The sequence below is a fragment of the Silurus aristotelis genome (assembly GCF_946808225.1).
Source record: "Silurus aristotelis genome assembly, chromosome: 1".
Lineage (NCBI taxonomy): Eukaryota > Metazoa > Chordata > Actinopteri > Siluriformes > Siluridae > Silurus > Silurus aristotelis.
This window is the reverse complement of record NC_139574.1, coordinates 7,072,019-7,092,404: the sequence shown is the minus strand read 5'-3', so window position 1 is coordinate 7,092,404 and position 20,386 is coordinate 7,072,019. Positions and strand designations below refer to the sequence as shown.

The 20,386-nt window shown below is 39.6% G+C and overlaps 1 protein-coding gene and 1 long non-coding RNA gene across 2 annotated transcripts; one reads left to right on the top strand and one right to left on the bottom strand.

Moving 5' to 3' along the window:
* Window positions 1–1,490: 1,490 nt before the first annotated feature.
* gyg1b (glycogenin 1b) lies at window positions 1,491–19,727 on the bottom strand. The gene is made up of 7 exons (XM_083548367.1): window positions 19,569–19,727; window positions 15,242–15,377; window positions 11,627–11,801; window positions 10,679–10,841; window positions 4,724–4,850; window positions 2,828–3,044; window positions 1,491–2,364 (listed from the first exon to the last, which is right to left on the bottom strand). The coding sequence occupies exons 1-7, from the start codon at window positions 19,573–19,575 to the stop codon at window positions 2,218–2,220; spliced, it is 972 nt and encodes a 323-aa protein (XP_083404493.1). The 5' UTR covers window positions 19,576–19,727; the 3' UTR covers window positions 1,491–2,217.
* LOC310730829 lies at window positions 14,369–19,600 on the top strand. Its single transcript, XR_014534975.1, has 3 exons — window positions 14,369–16,041; window positions 16,317–19,338; window positions 19,466–19,600. It is a non-coding gene; the product is annotated as an uncharacterized lncRNA (long non-coding RNA).
* Window positions 19,728–20,386: the final 659 nt, after the last annotated feature.

Sequence of the window (20,386 nt, the reverse complement as noted above, 5' to 3'; positions counted from 1 at the left end):
GGTTACGTACATGAATCGGAATAGAGTAGTTCATCTCTTGAATCTTCTTGTCCGAGTCGTTTGTTCTTTAATCATGTGACTCCCATATATGCTATGGAGTTATATATGTATAATTATAGTTCCAATAATTTATATAAAGTTGGTGTTTGTAGACGTGTTGGGAGATCTAATTATGGAAAAGTTAACATTTCGTTTGATTTCTGATCAAAGGAACGAGATGAACTAAATGACAAACAAAAAAAATTCATTCATTTTGGTGACCTTCACAACAGAAACACACTTCAAGCACCTGTTTGCTGTTAGAGAAGCGAATCTGATATACATACCTTTATAGACACGGTAACAGTCATAGCAACGTGGATGTAGATCATTGAACGCTTGAAGAGGAACCTCTAAATTACATCAGATTATACTAGTGATAAAGTCTATATATCACAGATAAAACGGCGGTCTGACAGGTGGGGTGTAAACATATCGTAAATGGTGTATGACCGTGTTAAAAGGATGTCAAGTAAATGTCCTGGGAGAAAAATCTGACTGATTCCAGTTTTTAATAACAGCTTTATGTGCCACAACCCTGGATTTTAGACTGGACCATTCTATCTTTAGAGGATTATAACCACTTTGCTAAGCCTTGGTGAACACCATACTGCAATTGTAATGAATCGACATTCGGTGCCACCAAGATGAGGATAGGTTCTTTTTTGAGCTGGATTACTCTCAAAGTTTCTTCCTCATGCCAGCACAAGGAGTTCACCACTGGCTCAAGCATTTATTTATATATTAAAAAAAACAAACAAAAAAAAAAAACAAACACCGAGACTTGTTTTGTAATACGCCAACAAATGGCAGCATGCACAGTCACAGGGTACACCAACCTTCATATGTCAGTTTGCCAAACGACAGTGCTGTGTACATTGGGAGTCGTAGTATAATCTGACTACTTGCGTTACCAAGTCTGCGATTTCATCATGGACAGCAAGTTGGACCAAAGCGCAAACGTAACATGAAATTGGGCAACTGACAGAAATATGCGTTCACTTCTACATTCACCCTATTTGCTAGATTGGTCTGTCAACTTTGCCCTCTTCCTGAAGATGATGCTCAAAGGTCGCCTGTGACACCATTGTGGGGATTCAGCACAAATAGCAGAAGGTGCTTGACTTCAAAAAGACGACTTCCGACACATCTTTGTGTCCTGTAAGCTGGGAGCTCTATTGCTGTGCAAGGGGACTATTTTAAAGATGGTGTTAAGGTAGATAAATAAAGTGCTTTTTAGTAAACAGCTGGTCTCAACTTTTTGATTCCACCTCATAAGGAACAAACTTGCACACTGAAATTATACATTGTTGGAAGTAATAATGTTGGAATGTAAAAACCGCTTTACAGGGTTAAAATGTTCAATAAAAATAAAACTGAATTGTTAGGGTTTTGCCCCATGTTTACACAGAATGCTGTATAAATAGTGATTACATATAGTGAACACACAATTTAATCTCTCAAATGTTTATTGTGCAGATGAAAATGTAAGACACTCGCAATGAGAGAGACAGAAGACAGCTTCGGAAGAGGTAAAGCGTGTTTACCTCAGGTTAGGTAGACAGTGGCTGATTGACTTCATCTGATTGAATTGTGCAGAACTATAGACTTCATGAACACTGATTTACTGTGATCGACTAAACTTCCAGGGCAATACCAAGGCAACAGTTTACAACCAAGCAAAAAAAAAAAAGCGCCTATGTTCAAATCTAAGTGCTTAAATAAGAAAAAAAAAAAAGTGCTTGAGCAGGTCACTACTAAGCGAGTCATGTGATCGGCGGACAGATTTGAAGACGGCTCACTGGTGAAGGTGAAACATGTACACTTATGGAAATCTGTGCTGTTGTCGAGTCACCTCCTCTGTGTATACGACAGTGGAACTCTGTTTTGCTTATAAAACATGACTATCTGGAATACAAACGAAGAGTTTTTTTGGTGAACAGCACAGTGGCGAAATGAAGAGCAGTTTCACAGTGTAGAAAATTAAGAAAGGAAAACGGGTGGCGAGGTTGGTTGGCACGCTGCAGTGACAGTTCTGCATAGCTGAAGAAAAACCAGGCAGGGTGGCACTGTAGCCATGGTATCTACGCTCACATTTCAAAACATCACTCTAAAAAAAAAAATTATAATAAGTAAAGGAGCCCTTGTAGGACGTCTCTCCCCCGACCACGCTTCACACTATTTCAGGAAGGCAGAAAGCTTTTTCTCGATGTTGTCGAAAGAGTCCATTCCCATGTAGTCAGCTTGGCCCTGTTCCCAGCGCTGTTTACGCTCTGCTGAGGAGAGAGGAGGCAGACCAGGAAGAGCCTGAGGCTGAAACTCCTCCTGTCAGAACAGAGCGAGCAAAGAAATGTGAAAACGTGCACTCACATCTTACACAACACAGTGTCCATTACAATATGACGTGCTTGAGATCCACAGCTCTTTATGGAGCAATGGGCTCGGGTCCTTTGCCAACATCAGGCATAAGAGAATTCGGGGACCTTTGCTTTTTCTATTATATCCATCAACATTTCTATATAGCCATCTATCTACAGCCCTCTATATATTTATCCACATCTCTATTCAGCCATCCCTCCCTCCCTCCATACCCACCCTTAAACAAAAGTAAAATGTTAATTAAGCCAAGTTTCCTTAGATTTGGTGTAGTTTACGGGAAACCTCTGCTATACAAGTGCGCGTTTTTAAATGTGCTCGAGCACCAACCTACAACAGAGTGCAGGGATATACAGCTAACTTCAATGCTTCAGTGTTCTCCAGTTCATAAGTGCTGGTGTTGAAAGCTCACCTGAACTGTGAATTCACTAGGCTGGTCTGCCAGTTCTTGCTGCTGCTTCAGGGGAAGCACACAGCTGCTGTAAAGACTCCACCACTCCAGGAGATAGCCAGGGTGTGACGAGGCCTCCTGCACATCTCCCTGCACTCTTCTCTGATTGGGGTCGTAGGTGTAGCTCCATGGCTTCGTCTTTCCAAGGAAGTGCACCACTTTGGCGTTTGAGCCGTACCTGAGGAATGGAGGTGGTTGAAGCTGATACAGTCTGTACACTAGACTGTAGTTCAGGTGAAGATTATCTATATACTCTTTGCACTTCATGAACTTTTTTCCACCTAATAGTACAAAGACTAAAGTCAATGCTATGAGATCATTTGCCAATTAACTGGCACAGATAGTTGATCGCTAGAACGATTAGCAAAAATCCACTGCGATAGTTTTTCCGGCTTACGGTCATTACGAGAGCACCCTCTAGAGGCGATTTACTGACACTGCCATTTTTACATTGGAGATTGCACGAAGAGCGCTATATAATTTATTGATAATATAATTATATCGATTTACATACATCTTCCTATTGTTTTTGTAATAAAGTTCAGTACAATTTTATATGGCGTGTTATGTTTAATCTGATTGGATTTTAACTTGGCTAACAAGGTTTTAGTACCAACAGCTTTTTGTAAAAATCGCAGAATACAATCTCTTTGCCCTTAGATAGTTGCTAAGGCTGTATGAATGCTGACCATTAATGAACAAAGTTTGGTCGTCCAACAAGCTTCATATCCAGCCAATAGAATGTTTGGTCCCATTGAACCACAGTCCCACTGAACTTAACCCCATGTCCTGTAATATGTCTTGCACGTATCGTGTTACATCCTTAATATACTCCATGCCATGTGAATGCAGTTTCAGCTTGTCCTGAACACATTCTCCTCAACTAATTCGAGATGGTGATTATGATATTGCAGATCAAGTCATGAGCATGGTAACAAATGAACAACAGTTTACACAGCCACAATATCAACAAGAAACCAACTGCTGCATGATCAACATTCACTGACCAGAGCTTTCGTCACTTTGCCAGGTTGGTATTAATTGAGCTTAAATTCCAGGAGCATCTCAATCCACAGCACAAGGAATACAATACCCTGAGTAAAGTCAGTAAAACCAGGCCAGTAGTCATTTGATTGGCTGCTAGATGGTGCATGTTTCCATTAGAGACAAGGTGACAGGCTTTTAAATAGACATTAGGCTGAGCCCTTAAACCCAGGCAGCTACAGGGGTGTCCCGCTTCCTCAAGCCCATCGAGCCGAGGTCCTTTAATCAGCAATGCTATTTTCAGCTGGTGGAGTTAGTCCTACACATGGACATTTAATCGCTCTCTCGCCATCACGGTGTCTACGGAGCACATGACTCTCAGTGAAACCCGATGATCCCACTGCCATGTTGTCACAGGGCAGCGTTCATGTGACCCCCGGTTTCTTGTAACTCTACACGCCGAGCTAATCCCAAATCTTAAACTCTGACCGTATTTTTCCGTGTATAAGACGCCCCCATGTATTAGACGACTCCCACTTAATTGCCCCAAAATTAAGAAATCAATATTTAGTAATTAGCCAACATTTACATACCAGTACTATACTGTAGTGTGCGTCACACTTTACCGGTCCCCGTCGCATCTGCGTTCTTATTGGTTTGTTCAGAATCAGCTGACGTCAGTTACATAAGGCTTGTGATTGGAGGAAGCCCATTTGCAGAAACAAGGTATGGACAGTTTCGCATCCGTGCGGTTCTCTCCTCGGCTTACTTCAGCGTGCAAGTCTAGACCCTAAATTTGTCTAATGATTCTTTTAAAATAAGTCTTATACACCGAATACGGTAAATAAGCTATAAAGCAGACATGGTACTTACTGTTTAAATGCAGGAAGGTAAGTGTAGATCGCTATGCTGCTCATGTTGTAGATAAACGGGAGGTGTTTTCTGATGTCTGATGTCGCCCAGTCGCTGAAATAACCGTTGAGCACGCCTTGATCTCCACCTAAACAGCAGACAAGAGCACGTTTAGCGACCTGCCCTTCTCACATAGCAGTGGATTTAAAGGGAGTTGAACATTCGTTGAAAATTTAATGAAGCGACAACGGGTGGTGGAAAGATCAAGACATCATGGAGCCAAAATTCCATTTGAACAAAAGCTTGAATGGTAGATCATTCTTCAGCCAAAGAAACAATTCACTGCAGAGCCAGTGTAGTGCAATTACACAAAACATGGTTAAAACATTTAGCAACACAACCCAGGCTTTACACACCATTTCCCCAATTCTTAGCTTTTACAAGCCGTTGCACAGTTTGTACCAACATGACCATGAAAGATTGGCTAGATTTGTATAAAGTTTGGTGGTGGTGGTGTGAATGTTTTCCTGGCACCCCTCATGCAGACAATTTCATCATTCCATGGCTACAGTTTATTCCCGCTCTGACGCACATGTCCAGCATGACAATGAGTCATGTCACAAAAGCATGAAGTGCTGTAATCTGCTTGGAATTATGGCGATCTGGTTTTAAAGCTTTGGCGTCGATTGAATACAACCATATCGCTGATATCTAGAGGGATGAATGAGCAGCACCACAGCTGACTGTAGAACCCTCACCCAATGCATTTGACCTTAACCAAGTTGAAAACAAGGAAATTGTTAAACAAATATAATAAACATTTGTATAGTTTGGTGGATGAATCTCATTTTTGAGATTTTGCTCTCATATCAGGTTCAACATGCCAACACTTTCTCCTTGATTACTGCTATTCACCAAAAGTCCATTGTTCCTAGTCAAGGTCAGACTCTCAATGCACTCATTCACTCTAGCTTTTCAAAACGCAGAGAAACTCTGGTATGAGCATCTGGTACACACCCCATGCTGGAACAAATTTGTAAACTAAAGTCTTTCATCTAGCCAGACATTAGACGTCCCACCATACCTTAAAAACCTGTATATAGTCCATACGTCTTTAATTCTTTCCAATTCTCAATTCCCTTTTAAAAATCCCACCAATTACTCTCCATAAGCTTTATAAAGGAACCTCTTAACCGGACACCAGAGCTTATTCACATGCAACATCCAAACTTGCACACGATCCATTGGAACAGCTTTTATTTTTAATTCCAAGTCATCATAAATATTCAATCATTCCATCGTCTTCCTTACAATTGTTTAACCACAGACGAGTGTTGCATTACAAAACATTCTGACCTTAATACCAACAGGACACACTCATACACGGCTTACCGCGCCAGTTTTAAAAATAGTCCTATACATTAAGACCGGCTCGCCACACATGTGCTATATAGGGAATATTATCTGACAGTACAGGTCAGACAGCTGTACATTAATGGCATCCATGTGCAGGCTACAAATAGGAGTGTAACAGTTAGAGGTTATGGTGTAGAATATTGGGACAATTTAATTTACACATTAGTTGTCGTCTGGTCCACATTAAAAGATGCAGTTAAAGAAGAAAAAAAAAACCCAAAAAACCCACAAAACCAATTTCCCATTAGTAAGATCAATTATTTGGTATATTTTTTTTTGCAGAAAACACGTTATGCCCAAGTTCCCAGGTCCTAAACTCCCCCATGCACCTAAACCCACCAACACAACCATGTTCCCAATTTACCTAAAACCTTCCAAGCCTTAACTTTCCATTTACCTAGAACCCTTCAGACCGCAGGCATCCAAGCATATAAACTACCCAGGCATGACCAACACCACAAGGTCCACATGCACCTAAACTATGTAGGCCCTCCAAAATCACCCCTGCTATGCATTTCTACAGGAGTGACTACTCAAACACATTAAACAAAGCTCAGCTTCATCTGTAAAAGCAGAGTCTTTGCCAGACACCATACCACAGGACCACTATGAGATGCGTATACACACAGCAGCTACATCTGTGTACGCTCGTTCTACTTGCTAATAATTCGCTAAGTAAAGTGTAGCCTGCAGTTTAAAATAGACACGCTATCAGAAGCTTGACACGGCTCAGAAAATCCTCCTGGGTGCTCAAGGCTGTACAAACATTACACAAGCTACAGTCTTCATTTGGAGAGGATGAACAGGGTTCAGGAAGAATGTACCTTGCCAACTGCTGCTTTAGTCTGGCAGAGGATGAGCGCAAGAGCTTTCGCTTGTAAGCAAAAAAAACAAAAATCTCCTCGAGGTCAGTTTTTCCATGGGTTCAATCAATTGCCCCATGCCCAAACACACACAGCCAACCCTTTGCCACTCATCACCTCAGAAAACTTTAAATGCACACACCTGTCTTGCTCTTGGCAGTTCAATAAAGCCACAGGTTTCAGAGAAATGGCTAAAAAAAAAAAGGTCAAATGTTTGGACTCAAGGGTAATATTGTGCAGGTCCACAGAATATTGCAAGATTCCTTTCAAACGAGCCGTAAGAGTCACGCTACCCAGTAATATTGCAAGAAAAGAAAACTTTAAAAAGGTCAGTGTGTTCATCTTGCATACCACAGAGTAATCCTACTGAAAATAAATACCCATTAAAATAGTTTACATGCCTTCAGACCATATTTGTTTAATTCCCATAAGTATCTGTTACCAGATACTCCACAAATCCATGACTTAAAGTAAACAAACTCCTCTGTAACCACAAGAAGGAGAAAGTCATTAAAACAGGAGTCCATCAAGACTGCCATGTCAAGACTGGATCCTGTTCACAGAAAAGCCAGGATTCCACTTACATTAACGTTGTGTTAAGCTTAGAAGCAGAAGAAATCGATTCTCAAATTCTTACACTTAGGCTGTTCAAATGCGACGAGGGATATGTTGACATCTAGATGACTGGGTCAGAGCATCTCCAAAACTGTAGCTCTTGTGGGATGTTACTGGTCTGCAGTGGTCAGTCTCAATAGTGGTCCAAGGAAGGAACAGTGGTGAACCAGTGACGAGGTCGAGGCTCATTGATAGACATGGGGAGCAAAGGCTGGTCCGTGTGGTTCGATCCAACAGACTGACTTCAGCAATTTCAGCTACAGGAGATCATGTTAGTTCTCGTTTTGCTGCCAAAAACAGCCCTGAACCATCAAGCATCAATATTAGGATGGTGGCCTAATGGGTATATGTACATACCATGTGCCTGATATCTATAGAAACCTTGCAGAAACATCTGAGGTAACTTGTTGCTGGCTGCCTGTTTGACCACCTTTTCCTGTAAAAGACTGCTCATGTGTACTGGCGAAATTGTGTACAGTGATTTTAAGATACACACATTTCACATCGATTAAAATAAAGTAGGATTTTGTAAAGCTCTGAACTATAAAGCTCCCATGTTGATGATCCCCTGAAGCAGAATATCCAATCACAACCTGAACCGACTTCCATTTAGATGTTTTGGTGCTGGGATTTGAACTTATGACCCATCAAAAGATCCAATTCCTTAACCAAATGAGCTCCCACCTCCTTACACAGAAAACCTAGCCTAGGAACACTGGATTTAAAACAAGATATTTAATGTTCCTACCATATCTATTGTTAGAGTTAGATCAGCAGCTCAGCTTTGTCCTTTGGCTCAGTTTACAAAAGACTGCTAAACATGCAGTTATGCCAAGACAAACACCAATAAAAGAGTTATTGACCCTATTAACAATCAACTACGTTAAATACAGCAGTACAGAAGCAGCCTGAAAAAGGCTTTTTGTTTGCACATTGACTCTGGTCCAATTTCCTCACATGGAGAAGGAACACTGAGGGGAAAAAAGCTTTACTTAAAAGCTTCATACATTACTGGGGCATAATGAAACAGGACAGTAAAATTACACCTGTCAGCATGAGAAACAGCAAACCCATCAGGTCACTAAGCGTAAAAGCTGTTCAGAGAGATTTCAGCTTGAACAGATGGCAGGAATGTAGAACACTGAGCTTCTAGTCCATGGTGAGAATAAGCCATTTCAGAAAGAACCACCACACCCAGGCTGAACATAAATCTGGAAGGAGAAGATGGCCACATGCCAATGCTGGACACAGGCACAGCAAAGACCCTGAAAAAACTCTATTCAACACCGGGTAAACATTTAAAGGTTTTCACCGTACTATTTTTTTTTTATTTTTTTTAAATGCCAATGATGAAGCCATGTTCATGATCAGTTCACACTTCGGCTGTTTCCAGGACACTTGCACACAAGCCCATTTTTATCAAGTGTGACTAAATACATTGGAACTCCTTAAGATTAATGCAATTTATTTTGGCCACTTGTGCTGTAATCCACTATACAACCCCCTAAACAACTTACAAATCAAGATACAAGTCGAACCTGATGCTCCCAAATCTGTACAAAGCTCAAATTGTAGGCCACAGATCTTGGTGAAGGCGAAAAAAGGAAACCTCTACAGTAAAAGATTTTTGTTGTACAACATATTTTCTTTATATTGAGACAAACAAAAATCCAATTTTATAATAGGCTTTTACATGTAATATTTTATAATACAACTTATTTAAATCTAAACAAACTATTATACATTATGTTTCTACCGTTTCAGAATGTTTCATTCAGGTTCCCAAACATGGAATGGCGCCTGGAAATCAACTAGACAACTAGTCGTCCAGGGAGGGGAATTGTATTGTACAATGTATTGGTTGGAGTGGAAGATCTCCTGCTATAGAGCTCTGACCTCAACCCTATTAAACAAATTTGGGATGAATGTAAATACCGAGTGCACCCCAGACCTCCTCACCTTACCTACATCAGTACTGACTTAACCAACACCCTTGTGGGTGAATGAGCACAAATCTCTACAAGCAACACTCAAATGTAGCGAAACATTCCCAGAAGAGTGGAAGCTGTTAGATGTTCAAAAAGCACATACTGATGGGTGGGTGGTTACTTTTATCCATATGGTGTATTAGTCATTATTTGGGTATCTGCCAGACTCTTTGTTGCAAAAGGTCATAAATTCAATCAAGATGGATAAAGCAGGGAAATATATTGGATTAGTTTCATTTTCTGACCAATTTCTCATTAAGACCAATAAAAGTCTCCCAACAAGACAGATTAACAGTTTTGGCCCAGGAGCAAAAAACATTTCCTAGACACACTAGCTAATTTTCCAGGGTTTTCAATGACCGCATTCTCATACTATTGGTGTTTCAAGCATTTTGGAAGGTTTTATCCACATTTCCAAACAGACACAAGGGCACTGTGTATTACATCAAATACAATTCCAAATTTCCTGACATGTCTACAAGTTAAGTCATCTCCTAGACTCCAGATATGAAAACCAAAAAAACTGAGGTAAAGTGGAGAATTAAGGATCTTGACACAATTGCCCATTTAGTACTACAATTAAAATATGCCATTTCAGAATTAAACGTAGTTTGAATGTGCCTAACTTTAGAAGAAATTTGCATATCTTGCATAAACATCAGCTCTGATTAGCATGGTGTTCATAGAAATGTTCGCTAGTTCACAAACAGCAGTGTCTCCAATAAAGGAAAAGATCAGCATTCATTTTTGCAATCAAACTACACTGACTGCATCTTCCAATATTAACTACAAAGTCCGGTTGCTCAAGCACTTTAAAGCTCTGAAAAGTTAAACTCCTGATGCCGAGCCCCTGAAGCAACACAAACCCACAACTTTTATGAACGTCTGCAGCAGGTCTACATTTTACTGCCAACATTTCAAATGTTCTAGTCTGCTAGTATACAGGTTTCTCCAGCTTTGAACCTGGAATCTCACTTCGCTCAGCTCTCAAAGTAATAAAGGATATAAAAACAGAGTGGCTCTGTGGAGCTCAGGTCCTAAACCATGTTTACAATCCAGAAGAGGCACGCAAGAAAGGAGAGGGGTTTACTTACCATCAAAGCTGCCGTGCTCTGTACAGTACTGAAGGAGTTTTCCGTAGGTCTCGTTGGAGGGACAGAAGACGAACACGCCCGAGTTGAAGCAGTCAGGCCATCCGGGGTCCGGAGCCGCTGATAATTCCTCTCGGTCAAACAGTTCATCAATGTTCGCTAATGCCTGAAAACATCAAACACCTGTACATAACATTTATAACAAAAAGCAGATCCAAACAATAGTCTGATTACTTTAACAGCACCTTGTGTTTCACTAATACAAAGATTTAACAGTTAAAGGCACTGAAATACGATCAAGTCATTTTATACCCATGTTGGGGTTTTTGGTGGATATTAGTATGCATTTGTACACCAATGTATAACAGAATTATATATACACTTGATGCTTATATCTTCACAACTGAAGAAAATCTATTTGTGTCAAAACAATTAGTTATAGATTTTTTTAAAACGGTTGTTAACTTGCCATCTGCAAAAGGCAATACAAATGTTGATTTACACAAATTACACTTTGCATGAGTATTTGTTTATAAGAGAAATCCCTCATGCACTTAAGCAGCCACTATAGGCATTAAAATGTCTAAAAGATTAACGCTCAGTGTTTTTTTTTTTTTTTTTTAAGTACACTTGTATAAATACCCTGAATTCATTTTATTTCAAGTTATAATAAGCAAAAAACCCAATTTAAAAATGTCTGATTAAACGAATATAATCGTCAAATTAATCAATTACCAAAATAGTTAGTTGCAGCCCCAAGTGTTCTACAAAAAAACCCAAAAAAAACCCTGAACCTGCTGCTCTCAAGATGGACACAACAGAGTGTATAATGACAATGTGGACACCATGTAAACGTGATCAGAGATCAGAAAACATGGCAGATTAAATTCCTTAGTTGAGATACTACGATCTGTGATGTACCACATTCCACACAAACCCTCTGCCTCTTACCATAGTGTCTGCATCCATAAACACACATTTGGAGTAGTGCGTGAGTGTCCAGCAGTGGAGCTTAGTAAAGGTCACTCCCAGGTCTGGTCTCTGCATCATGGCCAGATGTGCGGTGTCCCCACTGTCCAACACGTCCACCAGCCTGACCTCATCGTACAGTATCTGAAGCACTGCCCTAAAGAGGACAAGCAGAAACACGAGTCAGTGTAATGCTGGTATCTTTAATAATCCAAAGCTTACATCTGATAACCTGCTACCCTTTTTCACAATATAACATGGCTGAATGCCATAAACCTCCATTAGATCTTAAATAGGTAAAACAAGATCACTGAATATAAATGTAACTGTCGTTTTGAGTCAGGACGATATTATATCGAACAAGTCAGGACTTGAGAGCAGAGATTTGACTGCATACGTGTTGAACAACACTCCCACACAAATACAGCTACTCACGCATGTCTGCTCGCATCGTCCAAATGTCTGCTCGCTTATTTCTCACTTTCTGTACTTTAAACTGCATGGCATCAAATTAGTGCCAACTGTATTAGGTCATGTTTGAGCCAAGACACACAAGTCTTGGAAAGGGAATAACCAGCAGGAACCTGCACCACCACAACTACACAACCAACCAACAGCAAAGCCAAATTACATTGTGTACAGAGATCTCACTTTTTACTCACCAATATAAAATTATACAAAAGCGAGCATACATGAGTGGTTATACCAAAATTAGGATTTTGAAATTGAAATTACACTTTTGCCAATGTTCCATAAAACCACACAATTGAGTGTCATGGTGACCCTCATTTTAGACAGATCAATAAAGTAAATAAATAAAACTCCTTTATTTAAAGTATTGATTTTTTTTAATTCATTAGCCTGAGCTAAAAATGCACTGTTTAATTCCCATCCATTTAAAAAAAAAAAAAAAAAGTCCATGATGTCAGGAATTGCCTTTATAATCTTCCTCTGCTCATTATTAGAAAGATTACGTTGCTTACCTTCAGTACACAGACTAAACGTTTTATAATCCTCAAATCGTGTTGTCCGAGTTTAAACAGACGTTTTGCGGCATCCAGATGAACATTAATCCTAGAGATTATCCTACAGCGGTGGTTAAATGCGACAATAAATACAGGTTGTCACTGCGAAAGCTATAGGCAAAAGTAATCATGATTATACATGTCAGCAGACTCCGCATAACATTCTTCAAATATTAGTCAAATATAACAGCAGTACACCATAAATGCAGGTAAATAGGAGGAAGCTGCTGCAACAAAATCTTAAAGAATTGAATTAAAGCAAAGCAATACAATTGACGACTAAAGTGTACTAATTCAGGACTGAAGGCATAGGTGAAGGAGAAAACTGCCATACGATTACATTCTTACTCTAAATCCTGCCAGCAACATAACTGATGACATAAGGAAAAGTAAGTAATTACAAATCTACACAGTCACAGCAGTAACATTCAATGGTGCCAATTTAAGAAGCTCTGGAAGTGGAGGGCTTTAGACATCTAAAGATCTGCAAGTGAACCTGTGATTTGGGCTTTATTTGGAATTTCATTTCCACCCCTGAGCAGATTAGAGTCTGGAAAGATATCTTCCCGGTACCCAGAGAGATGGTGGACCCAGTTGAGCAGTGGTTGCGGTTTAGAAGGATCACGATGCGTTGTTTAAATTGCTATAGTACACCAACATGCATATATAAACTTCAGGCTTGCTAGAAGTTCACCGAAAGGCCGGAAAACTGAAGTGAAACTAATTCCTGACCGAGCACTGGCGCAGAAACGCCTCAGGACCATGCACTATAGCGGAATAAAAAGGTGACACCGGGTACTTGGAATTCACGAACATTGGCTGGGTGCTGAATTGTCTAAAAGTACTTTCGTATTTGGAAAAATTAGTGTGAAGAGATTTGCGAAGTGGGGGATGGGTAATTTAAAACAGGAGATATGAACCTCTAGCTCCTGCTTTACAAAGTGGCCTCTTTTGCAACCTGCATGTTACGAAGTTTATGGTTAAGGGAGGGGAAATGTCTAGGGCGTGTTATGAGGATTGACCACATCTTGCTTGCAAAGCTTCATGTTCCTCATGGTCAGATTTCTAAAATGAGCACACGTCGAAAAACCCACAAACAATAGGAGATTAAGAGCTCAAATCCCAACAAGGCCACTACCATTTGTAAGCTCCGAGTGGCCAGGAAAGCGCCACTCACCCACTATTCTTTACGCCATTTGGCATACGCCCCTATCCAGAGGGACTTGCATAGAATCTTTATGTATCTGTATGTATTTGTTTTACAAGCATAAAAATAATGAATACAATGAAAATGTATAATCACTAAAAATCTATCCTAAAAAAATAAAATAAAAAAATAAAAGAGTCAAAAACATTAAAGAACATTTCTCTCATTCACACACTTTAGCAGCTATGGGGTTAAGGGTCTTGCTCAGGGGCCAATGATTGAAAGTGGCTGGGATTTGAACTCAACCTTCAGATCTCAAGTCCAATGCCTTAACCACCCACATTTCAGATGCATTTATCCACAGCAGACTCTCATTCTCAACCTTCTGACCAGCAGTCCAACATATTGACCACTGAGCCCCCACTGCCCTCTCCCCATTTAAAGAACCTACAACCTTTAGCAGGTCATGGACATCTACGAGCTCATCTATGTAGAAGAGGACAGATAGGACCCAAGTGCATCTGCTTGTACTTTGTTACAAGGCATTCACCATTTTTCTTTTTCCTTTCTAGACCATTCTACTGAAAAGTGAGGACTTGAGATTTCAGAGACACCCTTAGCATCTGGACTTCTTAAACTAAAGAAAAAAAAGCTAGTGTCATGTAAGGTTTGAAGTTATTTAGCTCAGCCATTTTAAACAATTACCAAACAGACCATCCTACAGTGCATCTGGAAGGTATTCACAGTGCTACAAAACAACAATGTGGAAAAAGTGACATGCTGTGAATACCTTCAGGGTGCACTGTAAATATGGGCCAAAGGAAGAAAGACTAGCTAGATGGAAAAAGTAGAATATCTCAGCATGATTGCTACCAAAACAGTGTTAAGAAAGAATGTGTAAGCTAATACAGCGGAGTGACTTGCCAAATATTACCATTAACCATCAACAGGAAGTTGGATATAGCAGTCACCAAATTGCCCAATTTTAAATACCACAAGTTTGTACACAGTTCTGTTACACTTCACCACAATGCACAAGTTAAAATTCAGCACAGGAACCAAGATTCACTCTACACTAACTTCTGCTAATTTTAGTCTGATGACCCCATTTTAATAAAACACATGGGATGCCAACACCTGAGCTTGCACTTAAACAAGGAGGTTAAATATGCAACACTTCAGAATTAGAAAATCAGTTTCTGCCACCATATACTTAAATATTCCTAGGAAAACACAGCTGTACATTTACAAAGTCTACACCAATAAAGAAAATTATATCAATAATATCTGCAATATTACACCAAAGAACATCGATGCTATTATTCAATTAAACAAGTTGACACGTTACCAATCTTCTAGCATTTTACACATACTATCCATTACCGGAAATCCAAATACTCATGATTTCAACAAGCTGATTCCCACCTGGACGCTTCTGACACGTGAGGGCCGATGAGCACCACTAGCTTCTTGGAGGTCTTATGGTTCCTCAGGGACTTCCCCAGCACCACTGCTCCTTTAGCATATTTATCGTTCGTGGCCAAGGTGACGAATGCCTGGTCTGCAAAGAAAAGATATTTATTTTCGATCACACCTATTTCACAAACAAAAGACTTTTTGTACAGACTTGTTTTGGTTAACTGCATGATGCGCTCTATAAAATCAGTTGACGTTGAGTGAATGTTTTCCATGACTGAAGGCCAATAAGGTCTGAGATGTGCCAGTTCTGAGAACATGCAACGCTGGGAATTGAACAAGAACCCCTTGTATTTCATATAGAGCTTATTAAAAGCACAGCATAAGAGTCTTACATTGGAATATGAAGACAAAAGTACTTGGACATCTGACCTTTCCTAAAATGTGGTTCTCCTACAAACTTACTACAAAGTTTGGGGGCACACAACTGTAAAAGTTTGCATTCACTTGAATTTGGAAACCCGAACCTGTAACAGCATGGCAGTGTCCCTGTGCACAAAGCCTGCTTTATGAAGATATGGTTTACATGGTTTGAAGAGGAAAATCTCCTGCTATAGAGCTCGTCCCTACTGAACACCTTTCAGATGAATGAATGCTGACTGCACCCCAGGTCTCCTCACCAACCTTTAGGTCTATCAGTACCTGCCTTTACGAACACTGGTGTCTAATGAACGCTAATGTTCATGCCAAAATCTTGTGGAGCATCTTCCCAGAAGAGTGGAAGGAATAAGAGCAAATTGGGATTAAATGTGGAATGCGATGCTCAGTAAGCACATACCGTACTTAAGTTTTGGGAATATAAATGTATTATGAAGTTTAACTTAAGAAAAAGGTGGACTTAAAAACAAACCACACCTAGCACATTTGGTATAAAAAGTCCATGCACTCACTTTTTGTAGTCATAGCTGAGAAAAGTTAATAAATCCACAACTTTTCACATTCCTGAGAGGTCTGAATTTACACTCGTACCAGAAGAAAAATCTCATTTCTATGTCTCTATTACACAGTATGAATAACTACTCAGGCCTTTTCTACCTGAGCATCAACAGTAAGGGACCACCACATAGTGGCGATGAAGGAGAGCTCAAATCCCAGCACAAGTCATTGTGCTGCTTCTGGGCCCTTGATCAAGGGCCTTAAACCTCAACTGTAAAAAAGATAAATCATCCATCATTTGTATGAAGGGAGACTGACTAACAGGTGATGTAATCAAGTGATCAGCTGCCATGTTACAAGGTTTCAAATCATTTCAGGGATCAAATATATATGAGATCCAAAATAGCAGCAGTCACATGCGTGAGCAAACAGGATGGTTATTACCCAAGCAATAAAACATGGTGGATATCATTTGGAGGATCTAAAACGGTGATGTTACACTGGTGTCTGAAGATTTCCAACTCCACCTACTTCCTGTCACAATCGCACTAGAGCTGTACATGATTCCGATCAAAAAGGATCTCCTTTTTACTCCTTACAGCTTAATTTAAAAGAAAGGAAATTTAAAAGCTCACAGCTAAATTTTTCGTTTGTGACATTTAGTCTTGAATCCAAGAAACAACTTCCACTGTAAAGACGGAGAACACGCTGTTACAAAGCGCCAACACTGAAGACTCCATTTCTGAGTTATGAAGTAGCCATGTGTAAACACCAGGAGCCCTGAGAGGCTCTTGTTGCCAGGTTGTTCTGTGGGTCATCTTGGCAACCACATGAGTGCTGGACCATTCTGTAAATCACTGAGGGTTTAGTGCAGAGTAAAATCTTGAGCCAAGGAGGAAAGAATGAGGCACAGTTTGTTAAATTCACTGTTGGAGTATCAGTTACATCTAATCTACAAAAAAAAATACAAAGGTGAGAATTGCATTAAAATCACTCCAATGTAAGGGTTTTAACTTTACTTAATAAAACCATTTAACTTCACATGCAGCTGAGATCTGGGTGATTCTGATTTATAGAGCAGTTCCAAGAATTAAAACAGTATGTGAGAATGAGAAGTGATTTTACTACGATTATAGAGTTTTGAGCAATCCGCTAAATAATCACCTCGAGTTGATCAGTTATAAAACGAGCATTTTTTGCCGTAACCAAGGAAACCGATGAAAGCAACATATTACAAATCATACAGAAAATGTTCGATGAAGAGGAGAAATATCCACCCTGGATGGAAGAGAAGCTTCTCCACCGTTTGTTCAGAAGCTGAACTACTACAACTTATTGTAATACATTTTCCCCATTTGCTAGTTGAACAGTTGACAAACAACCACCATGGCAACCATGTCATTATGGTCTTAAAAAAATGTATTCAGGAAAAAAAATAATAAAAACACGTTAGATAAAATGGACTACGATTCAGCAGTGAATATTGAGCTACTAGCTATTATAGTTCGCTATTTGAGCTATACGTTTTCAAATTAAAGCCAATTTCCTAAATGAAGGCATTTCAACAGGCGTTAAAAGACAAAACGGCCCTGAATCTAGAACACTTCCCCCTTTTTTTGAGGAAATCTACATCCCTGTTTAATGACTTAACTGCTTTCACAAGGGATGTGATTAAACATGATTGGGTAATAAACGATTAACAGAAATCCAGATCTAAAGCCAAAAAAAAAATAAAAAATAATTTAGAAATAAAATGAAAAGGTACTGAGCAAAGCACATCTGAAGGGAAGAAAAAAAAAAGTGCTCTATCAATTAAAAGTTGAAGATAGTTTAAAAAAAACAAAAAAACACCAAGTACAAATCTACAACTACAGTATTTTTTATTTACTGCACAACTTAAAATTTAGACATGCAAAAAAAGTAAACAATTACAAAATTTTGCATAAAAGCTAAATGGATATGGACGTCTGATCGTCTTTTCCATTGCAACAACAGTCACCTGGGCTTTTCTGTTGTGGACAATAAACACTTCTATTTAACACAAGACATGAGTCATTTACTAACATTCATCAATACAGTGACAGATATTTCTCAGTACAAATATCCAGCATCAAGTTTTCCCACTATGGGAAACTCTCAAACGAGTTTGCATTTTGAGGGTTTCTTTGTAACATGGCAGGCTGGATGTTGAGAGACCAGTGATCGTCACCACTCATAGCTGCTATAACACAAGTGATAACAGGAACCAGCTTGCTTTATGGAAGTTACAGAACCTATCCAGAGCTGTTTATTGTTTCTGAAACACATGCATGTGCCTTTTGTTGCAACAAACCATAAAATTAAAACAAACTGGACAGTGAATGACTGAGAAACTGCAAAAAGGAGAACAGGAGAGAAGTGATCAAACTGCTTCACCCGTAGTCAAACATTGAAGTGGAAGGCTAATGGTTTGGGGTTGTTTTAGAGCAGGGAAGGTTGGAGACTTATTCCAGGTGAAAGGAACCAACATGGCAACCACTCCATACTTCAACACCATGCACTTCTAAGTTATATTCTATGTTAAAATTCTATTTGTCAATAAGTGGGTAAAAAAACAAAATAGCCACTCATGGAAAAACTGGTGTAGTATAAAAATAATTGTGTCCTTAAAAGGTTGGGAATCAACATTTTTTTGGGCAAAATAATGTGAAATAGATATGAAGAAATTAATTTCCTTTACAATTAGCAGAACGCATGCTTTTTAAGTTGTATTTATTTATTTTATTTTAATGCAATACTTGAAATGGTTTTATAAACAAACATACACGTGTTCATTCATTAATGTAGGCACGTGTGTTTATGTATAAAATTACCAGCAATAAATATAATAAAATGTATCCTAATCCATAAAGTATTAAAAATGTGGTTTTTTTAAGCTATACACGTTTTTCCCCTCAAAGAGATACCGATTTAAACCATCACGTTCTTACACATTACGTGAAACTGGCAATAAAATAAAACTATTTCCATTTTAAACAGTTTGCATTGCGCAAAAACGTCACTTCCGGTTCAAACATTGATGCGACACAGTTTCAACGGTAGAAACTTTAAACAGTGGAGAAGTGATCAAGTGCACTAGAGAGCGGTTTGGGACACAACCCGGTGCAGGAGAAAGAGTTTCCGTGTTTGGGGTAAAAACAGGCCTTGGATTAAAGAGACAACAAAAAAGAGCGAAATTACAATTAAGTTCATGATACATTCTACAATGATTTCAGGCAGGCAGGTGTGTGTGTGTGTGTGTGTGTGTGTGTGTTTCAGTGCCTGCGCGTGCACGTGATGAGCCCAGGATGGACCGGAACCATTGTACTGATGTGCGTGTTCCAGTGTATCCGCCGTGTCGCACTCAAACCTCCGCACCTACCTGCCATTCTCTGTCTCTGTCCTCCTGCCTGATCAAAGCCACACCGCCGCCGAGCTCGGACCCACAGCTCGCATGTACACACACTCACACACACTCAGGGAGAGACACCGTGAGCGCGCAGACGCTTTTATACCGCCCCCTCCCGGTGTCACGTGATCTGACACGCCCACTCGCTTTCGGTTCTGCAGTGGGATAGACACGTGAGCACGCCCTTCTACACGTTTATAGCACAAAAAGGTGTATCAGGTGTAGAGACAGAGACAGGGACAGAGTCAGGGGACATGGTGGACACAAACCTGGGCTTCAAGGATAATGATGCAGCTAAACAACGAATGATTGTTTATTACTACTAATGGGCTTTTACTTATTTGTTTGGTTTGTTTAGGATCATAATTAAAAATGTAAAAATGTTTAATATATATATATATATATATGTATCATAACACTAAATGGTTTGGCTCCCATGTATCTCTCCAGTCTTCTAACACGCTACAATCCGTCACGCTCCCTGAGATCTCAAAACTCTGGGCTTCTAGTAGTTCCTAGAATAGCAAAGTCCACTAAAGGTGGTAGAGCATTTTCACATTTAGCTCCTAAACTCTGGAACAGTCTTCCTGACAGTGTTCGGGGCTCAGATACACTCTCCCAGTTTAAGTGTAGATTAAAAACATATCTTTTTAGCAAAGCCTACACATAACACACATCACATCATAACCTTGTGCTCCAGAACATCTGATCACATGCACATTATCAACTTGTGCTGTTAATATCATGAACAGCAGCTACGCTAATTCCTCTCCACTGCTTCTCTTTCTCTT